This window comes from Salvelinus sp. IW2-2015, linkage group LG27 (assembly GCF_002910315.2).
Source record: "Salvelinus sp. IW2-2015 linkage group LG27, ASM291031v2, whole genome shotgun sequence".
NCBI lineage: Eukaryota > Metazoa > Chordata > Actinopteri > Salmoniformes > Salmonidae > Salvelinus > Salvelinus sp. IW2-2015.
This window is the reverse complement of record NC_036867.1, coordinates 2,093,020-2,102,058: the sequence shown is the minus strand read 5'-3', so window position 1 is coordinate 2,102,058 and position 9,039 is coordinate 2,093,020. Positions and strand designations below refer to the sequence as shown.

At 44.1% G+C, this 9,039-nt stretch overlaps 1 protein-coding gene across 3 annotated transcripts in view; it reads left to right on the top strand.

Annotated features, from left to right (window-relative positions):
- Positions 1–9,039, top strand: part of LOC111953656 (high affinity 3',5'-cyclic-AMP phosphodiesterase 7A-like) — a 32,955-nt gene that overhangs the window by 16,495 nt on the left and 7,421 nt on the right. The window contains exons 2-4 of one of the 3 annotated variants that reach the window (XM_023973067.1): positions 6,585–6,645; positions 8,137–8,169; positions 8,615–8,704. In XM_023973067.1, the coding sequence (XP_023828835.1) occupies positions 6,585–6,645; positions 8,137–8,169; positions 8,615–8,704 (184 nt within the window). The remainder of the gene's footprint in view (positions 1–6,584; positions 6,646–8,136; positions 8,170–8,614; positions 8,705–9,039) is intronic. The other 2 variants (XM_023973069.1, XM_023973068.1) reach the window with 2 other exon arrangements.

Below are 9,039 nucleotides of genomic sequence, written 5' to 3'. Positions count from 1 at the left end.
CTGCTTTTCTGATGTATCAAATACTTATGTCATGCAATAAAATGCAAATTAATTACTTAAAAATCATACAATGTGATTTTCTGGATTTTTGTTTTAGATTCCGTCTCTCACAGTTGAAGTGTACCTATGATAAAAATTACAGACCTCTACATGCTTTGTAAGTAGGAAAACTTGCAAAATCGGCAGTGTATCAAATACTTGTTCTCCCCACTGTATCAGCAACCATCACTCCTGTGTTCCAATGGCACGTTGTGTTAGCTAATCCGAGTTTATTATTTTTAAAAGGCTAATTGATCATTAGAAAAACATTTTGCAATTATGTTAGTACAGCTGAAAACTGTTGCTCTGATTTTAAAGAAGCAATAAAACTGGCCTTCAGACTTGAGTATCTGGAGCATCAGCATTTGTGGATTCAATTACAAGCTCTAAATGGCCAGAAACAAAGACCTTTCTTCTGAAACTCGTCAGTCTATTCTTGTTCTGGGAAATGAAGGCTATTCAATGTAAGAAACTGAAGATCTTGTACAACGCTGTGTACTACTCCCTTCACAGAACAGCACAAACGGTCTCTAACCAGAATAGAGGAGTTGGAGGCCCCAGTGCACTACTGAGCAAGAGGACAAGTACATTTAGTGTGTAGTTTGAGAAACTGGCAGCTTCATTAAATAGTACCCACAAAACACCAGTCTCAACGTCAACAGTGAAGAGGCGTCTCCGGGAAGCTGGCCTTTTTATATGTTGGACCAAACCATAAATGCAAATAGCGAGTTGAAACTGCTTGTTGTCAGAGAGGAAGATCATCTTTTGTCATTGTTGTGAGTGGCAGGTGGAGAGGCTTGGTGTCCCTGTGCGAGTGGAAAGGTGCACCAAGGAGCGACTGGGATGAGACTAAAAAGACAACCTCGATTCTTGGAACATCGTGCTAAAACATATTAATTCGATATCACCCAGCCCTAGCTAGTACCCAGTGTTTGTATGCCGTCTATGGGCTGTTCTCAGCTAGAACCCAGTGTTTTTATGCCGTCTATGGGCTGTTCTCAGCTAGTACCCAGTGTTTTTATGCGTCTATGGGCTGTTTCTCAGTCGAACCCAGTGTTTTTTTGCGTCTATGGGCTGTTCTCAGCTAGACCCAGTGTTTTTATGCCGTCTATGGGCTGTTCTCAGCTAGAACCCAGTGTTTTTATGCGTCTATGGCTGTTCTCAGCTAGAACCCAGTGTTTTATGCCGTCTATGGGCTGTTCTCAGCTAGAACCCAGTGTTTTTATGCCGTCTATGGGCTGTTCTCAGCTAGAACCAGTGTTTTTATGCGTCTATGGCTGTTCTCAGCTAGAACCCAGTGTTTTTTATGCCGTCTATGGGCTGTTCTCAGCTAGAACCATGTGTTTTATGCCGTCTATGGGCTGTTCTCAGCTAGAACCCAGTGTTTTTATGCCGTCTATGGGCTGTTCTCAGTAGACCCAGTGTTTTTATGCGTCTATGGGCTGTTCTCAGCTAGACCCAGTGTTTTTATGCCGTCTATGGGCTGTTCTCAGCTAGAACCCGTGTTTTATGCGTCTATGGGCTGTTCTCAGCTAGACCCAGTGTTTTTATGCGTCTATGGGCTGTTCTCAGCTAGACCCAGTGTTTTATGCCGTCTATGGGCTGTTCTCAGCTAGACCCAGTGTTTTTATGCCGTCTATGGGCTGTTCTCAGCTAGAACCCATGTTTTTATGCCGTCTATGGGCTGTTCTCGCTAGTACAGTGTTTTTATGCCGTCTATGGGCTGTTCTCAGCTAGAACCCAGTGTTTTTATGCCGTCTATGGGCTGTTCTAGCTAGAACCCAGTTTGTTTTTATGCCGTCTATGGCTGTTCTCAGCTAGAACCAGTGTTTTTATGCCGTCTATGGGCTGTTCTCAGCTAGAACCAGTGTTTTATGCCGTCTATGGGCTGTTCTCAGCTAGACCCAGTGTTTTTATGCCGTCTATGGGTTGTTCTCAGCTAGTAACCCAGTGTTTTTATGCCGTCTATGGGCTGTTCTCAGCTAGAACCAGTGTTTTTATGCCGTCTATGGGCTGTTCTCAGCTAGTACCCAGTGTTTTTTATGCCGTCTATGGGCTGTTCAGCTAGACCCCAGTGTTTTTATGCCGTCTATGGGCTGTTCTCAGCTAGTACCCAGTGTTTTTATGCCGTCTATGGGCTGTTCTCAGCTAGTAACCCAGTGTTTTAATGCCGTCTATGGGCTGTTCTCAGCTAGAACCAGTGTTTTTGCGTCTATGGGTGTTCTCAGCTAGTACCCAGTGTTTTTTATGCGTCTATGGGCTGTTCTCAGCTAGAACCCGTGTTTTTATGCCGTCTATGGGCTGTTTCAGCTAGTACCCAGTGTTTTTATGCCGTCTATGGGCTGTTTTCAGCTAGAACCCGTGTTTTTCTGCGTCATGGGCTGTTCTCAGCTAGACCCAGTGTTTTTTATGCCGTCTATGGGCTGTTCTCAGCTAGAACCAGTGTTTTTATGCGTTATGGGCTGTTCTCAGCTAGTACCCAGTGTTTGTATGCCGTCTATGGGCTGTTCTCAGCTAGTACCCAGTGTTTTTACCACTGACAGCGTGAGGAAGTCTAGTTTTATCGCTGGGGGTCATTTCAATGTGAAAGGACCAATGAGCACCAAAGTGAAGTTTTATAGGAGCATATTACATTGGGTGTCAAATGAAAGCCAAGAGTCTATTTTTGAGAAAGGAAGGCGCATACATGTTCCATCCTAAAAATGTGTAATAAGCGAAGGCTTTGATTTCTGATCAAAGGGGTCTTAAAAGGTATTAGAATACTTCAACATTGTGTTTTGATGTAAAAGACCCCTTCCAACTAATATCAACTTTTTGTGGGGGATTTCTATGAAACATTTCCTTGTGCTTTGAAGTTCCGTTACCAAAAACCCACATCTTTTAAGATATTTTCTAATTTCTCTCCCTCGTGAGGGAGAATAATGAAAGTTCACAGAAGTAACAAGGAAAGGTAGAGCTATCAATTAGTTAGTGTTTTTACTGATATCAATTTTGTTTGTGAATAAAATAAATTCTGGTAAAAAAAAAATGGGTAATGGAATTTCTGCAATTTGAATTGGCTACAATGGGAAATCGTAGTAGTCACAAACCACAGTTTGGTTCACAAGTTTGGACAGTACAGCTCAGAGTAGTGTTCAGAGCACACAAGTTGAGTACACTAATGTGCTGTACTTTGTTGTCCAAACTTGTGAAACATAGATGACTATGATTGGTTCAGATTTGTTTCCGGTCCGGATGACCCAAATTTGGTCTTGTTTGGGGACAGAGTTCATTAAAACAATTAGCCAGTGTGGAGAATGATACCCAAATATGCAGAAGAGGATCTTGCATATTTATACCTTTTTTTTGTGTACCTAATTTAGGATACATCACGATGAAGCTAATGACATTCATATCCATAATTATACATTCCTGTGTAGTACAGATCAGGGACCCAAGATTAAATTCAGGTAACGGGTGTAAATCACTTAACTCTTTTGGTTATTGAAATAGAGTTTCAAAGTCAGTGTGTACGTCATAGCTGACACCCCATTTTATTTCTGCAAACATTGTTGAATCTTCATTTGGAACAGATATTCTAAGAGTTTCTGGAAAGCACGGACACAAAGATTCTACAGAAATTCTGTTACCAAATTTTGCATCTGCACAGCTCTTCCAGTAAATGTGTTTTTGTAAAATCGTCAGTGTAAATTAATAAAAGTAGTCCTTGTTCATGAGTTGTATGGTTTTGTTAAACTTTGAAATCAATGGTTTTTGCTTGGCATACATTTTAAGTGACATTGCCCTGGAGCTAAAACAGGGAAGTGTGGGTGGATGAGCTTTGACCAGGCTCTGCTTAACACCACTTTAAAGGCCTGGAGCTGCTAGACTTGGCATCAATGATCATTCACAGGGTTTGCTCTGTAGAGCTGTCTGGTTGGGTTTAGATTTAGCTTCAAGTACACCTACAGTAGTGTCAACTAGGCTACACATGATCAAACTCGATGCTGAAAAAGTGTTGAGATGCGGTGCACTTGAATTCCATCTAAAAACATTTTGTTTTACTTAAACTGTTCCCTCAGACTAAAGGAAGGTTTAGGACACACCTTTTTGTTTGTCATTTACTTGTGTAAAACTGAACAAACTACAGATACTAACCTGATCTCTATGGTTTCACAGGCAGCCCTCCACACCTCTGATTCAGAGGGGTTGGGTTAAATGTGGAAGACTCAATTAAGTTGAATGCATTGTTGGGCAACTGACTAGGTATCCCCCTTTCCTTTCACATGGCCCGAGGTTGATGCCTCAGTCCAGTCTGACCTCTGACTATCTTGGAGAAGTTGCCTGAGGGGGACCTGGTAATCCTGCCAGTTGGCTGCTAACTGACACTGAAGTGATGAGTGACGGTACAGGCCAGATCAGACACGCCAGCAATAGCTGTCAGCCAAAGGGGGGTGTGTCTGTGTGTTTGAAAAGGGTATATGCAGTAGTTTGGGGTCTTTCTGCTTATGGTTATGCCTGTCTGTTTATCCCCCCCGCCCACGCACACAAGGTGGATATTACTCACACGCTAAGTGGTGGTGCTGTGTGTAAACACAGCAGTGTGTTGACAGTAAAATACTGCACCACAAGCCTGTTTGCAAGCCGGTCAAATATGATCTTGGATTGGCCGTCGCCGTCATGGGAGCTTAGACTTAGAGGACACTTAGGGTCAGAGGGAGATGGACACACCCAGAGAGAGAGGGTGTCTGTGACGACAGTTTGGTGGAGACGAACCCTGATCCTTATCTGGGTTTCTAAGTGGTTACAGTTGGATGTGTGTGTGAGACAGTTGTTGTTAAACTGGTCACCATAACTCTGGACTGTTTTTCAGATGTGATCAATCCCAATGGTACTAGGCCATAACAACCTGCTTAAACATTTTGTTTATAATAATTCTGTCACCTTCAGTTGACACCCGTAAGCATCAATAAATTGCTGTTTTAACGGCCTCTCCACTGCATTGTGAGAATATGGCTTCAAAGCGTTTTGTTTTTCATTCGAGAGTGGAGCCCAGCGGGGATGAGCGAGAGAAATAAACTGAGTGAGGGAATGAAAATGGGTAAAGTATCATGAATGCAAATGAGGCTGAGCCGATTGACGTCACGGGCCTGAGTGATGTGCCATCTGGGGACACCCTGGCTGGAGGGGAGGAGAGCCTGGGAGAGCCAAGCTCAGCCCAGGGAGGGGGAGTCTTGTGGGGGAACTAGCTCTGGAGACACCACCCTCCCCTCTGGATCGTGTGTGTGGTGCAAGGGGAGGTGAGCCAAGGCCGTGTACAGGCCTGAGCATCTGTCTGCAGGTTGAGGATATCCCCTGGTTAGATCCTCTGTTACTGCAACCTGCTGATTAGGGCCAGGCACCAGTGTACACCTACTAGGTAGATAGATAGATATATCACGCTCTAGTATTGTCCTAGGTCTATGTTTGTCTGCATTTTTTAAACCATGTTTGACTTGGCTGTATGAATACTCTTACCCTCCCTCTTGGCTGTATGAATGCTCTTACCCTCCCTCTTGGCTGTATGAATGCTCTTACCCTCCCTCTTGGCTGTATGAATGCTCTTACCTCCCTCTTGGCTGTATGAATGCTCTTACCCTCCTCTTGGCTGTATGAATGCTCTTACCCTCCCTCTTGGCTGTATGAATGCTCTTACCCTCCTCTTGGCTGTATGAATGCTCTTACCTCCCTCTTGGCTGTATGAATGCTCTTACCCTCCCTCTTGGCTGTATGAATGCTCTTACCCTCCCTCTTGGCTGTATGAATGCTTCTACCCTCCTCTTGGCTGTATGAATGCTCTTACCACTCAGTACCAGCCAGAAGGAATGCCTGGTCTGTCGGACAGTGGGTTTGCCTAACTTTTTCCATGTGTGTGGTTGTCTCGCTGCCACTGTCCCCCCCCCCCCCCCTCTCTTTCTGTCCTGCGTGCTCGGTAAGCCTAGAGTGTCGTGGGAGAGTGTGTCGTCTGCTGCTGTCCTAATCAGCAAGCAGCTTTGCTCTATCGTCACGGTAACAAGGAGCCTATTACTGGGGAAATGAGGTGTGATTAACTCTTAGGTTTTACCAGATGGACATCTCAACCCAGTCTGTCTGGAGCAGTATGTTCCCCCTACATGTAGTACAGAGCTTCCCACACCATATCCCACCAGCTCTCTCGCTACACGCACCGTGCATATGTCATGTGTACACACGCGCTCGCACACGCTCCGTGTGAGTGTTTGCGTGTGCTTACGCAGCATGCATGTTTCTCACACTAGCTGATAAATAGATGGAGTGTGTGTGTGTACCATCACAAAGACGACGCACCTTGTGTGAAAAGTCTATCAGTTGAACCCAACCATTCAGCAGCATAACAGTCCTCAGCGGAATTAAATGGATGGTTGAACCCAGATGACTTTAGTAGACGGAAGGCCAGCACCACCAGTATTATCCAAGTGTTTGACATCGTTGCATATTTCTCTGGTGCTCTTCTGATTTACCAATGTCTTGGACACAAATGTTTTTTTGTTGTCTTTCCTCTCCTTCAGAGACGAGGGGCCATCTCGTATGACAGCTCAGATCAGACTGCTCTGTACATTCGTATGCTCGGTAAGTACTGCCCCCTGTAACATACAGTACACACCAACTAGCATTATGCTAGTTACTGTAAGTACTGTCCCCACCCACACTCACTCAGCAGCACCACCAGCCATTTTGTTGTAGCACAACTAGCATTTCAATACTAGCAACTATAAGTACTGCTCACTGTCCCCACATTCAGAATGAACAGGCATCAGGCCTCTAGATTGCACATCAAGGAAAAGGTTGAAATATTGTTGTTCTTGTCATATTATATAATAGTTAAGTAACAACGTAAAAGGGATAAATAGATTTTAGAAATGGATAGAGGAATTCAAGCAGACTGAGATGGATCACTCGTCTGATCTCTTTGATAATCTCTCCATCACATAAGGTTTAAGTCATGTCTGAGTCCGTCCAGGTCAGCCGTTGGTCCACAGAATTAAGCCTCTGAATTTTGAGGAGATTTACTGAGGCAGAGGTTTAATTCTGTGTCGTGCTGGGCCCATAGGTCTGTGGAATGTTCTGGGTCCTCTGTGTGGATGCTAGGAGTCCACTCGATTTAGACCAGTATGTCTGTGGTTGTTTAAGAGTCTGTCTTGTTGGTTATGTATATATTCTATGTTGTCTGCACTGCCACGTAACATTTTGGGATAATAGTTTATTGAATTGGATTTAGCCCTGCCTACCCAGCAGTCAGTCTAGCAGACCAGACTAAGACCGATTAGACCTTTATGCCTGTTCTGTTGTCATGGGAGATTATATACATAGGGCCAGGAGTTTTCCAGGAAATACTCTGGGCCCTGTTTATAACCTTCAACTGGCCAGGTCACTGACCTCACTTCCTGTCCGGTGGAAGATATGATGGTTTGTGCTGCAAATAGTTTGATTAACTATTTTCGGATACAATTCTGTTAACTTAGATTTGTACTTTTTTTAAACATTGATTACTGACCTCTTCAGTAGTTCAATCATCTCAAGAAGACAATCTAAATGACCATTTTACTTAACTCAATGATGTAACAACAATTTTCTGCTACTAGCGTTCCCCTGGTTAGCTCTGGCTCTAGTATTAGGCCTGCTTTGAGAGCATGTGTTTTTGTGGAGTTGGTGGATATTAAAATTCATAGTAAGATGTGCTGCAGCATCCCAGTTCAGGACATGTAGGCTATTTGCCAGGGCCTGGGATAAATTACTAGGCCAGTCTATATTGTTGTCATACAGTGGGGTTAAAAGCATTATAGCGTAGAGGTCAGTGCACATTGCAAATCAACTGTCTGACCCATATTCCCCTGACGTCAAGGCCCGCTGGCACACAATGGGGAAAACGTGACTCTCCACATCTCATCACACATTTTAAACGTGCAGCTCACACACAGACACCAAATGACTTGGATGTGTGATTGTATGTATATGTGAGTTTGTGTACATCATACATACCTTTATGTATATTTAAATKAAATCTGTGAGCTGTATGTGACCGTCCTTTAATGGTAATTCCCAGTTTTGCTATTTTGCTAGGGGCTTGTGTTATATTCAAACAGCTGTTCCCAAGTAAGTAAAGCTGGTGGGAGTGAGACTGTACTGAATGACTGATCTGATGTACAAATCAGTGCTGAAGAGCTGCATTAGCCTATCAGTCTGACTGTGCTGCTGAATGACTCATCTAGGAGACCACTATTGACTGGGTTGCCTGGACCAGTACCATAGCAATAGTCAGTGTTCGCCTCTGAGTATGAAGCASAAACCTGTCTACTGTAGGTTGCTCTGCTGCTCTGACTACTAATACTAGTGTTACTGTAGCCTTGCCTGGCATTGCATGCTGAGCTGTTCCTAGTTCTCTTAGTGGTCTACATGCCGCTGCCCTTTGGAGAGGAGGAGAGGGAGAGTGCATGTGTGTGAGTACAGCATGTTGGTGACCTGTGTATGTGGGAGCGCTCTTTCTCCACTGTACGTTCCATGACTCTTGAGGACGTGTGTGCGTGTTGCTTCCCTCTAGGAGATGTTCGAGTGAGAAGTCAGGTAGGATTTGAACCAGAAGGAAGAGGTTCCTATCCGTACCTGTGCATTGACTTCCGGACCCTACACTGTGAGTATGAACCATGACGACAACAAAAAACGTATTTCCTCACTGCGTAGTAGTGGTGTGAATTTTCTCTAGTTACCCTCACTGATCAGTTAAGAGATAGAGATGGTACCGGCATACAGCCCTGCCCCTGCGGGTACCACCTGTCTTAACTCTGTAGATCTGCTACACCTGACATGTTGGTGAATATCTTATTTATTTCACACACTGATTAGTTGCCGTCTTTGTAAATAAGTCAACCTGAATGATCCGTATGTGACTGAGCAGGGTGGGGTACTATTCTAGTTCAGGAAGTGGAGTGATATTTAATTTGGACAAAGTCTTGTAGAGAAAATACT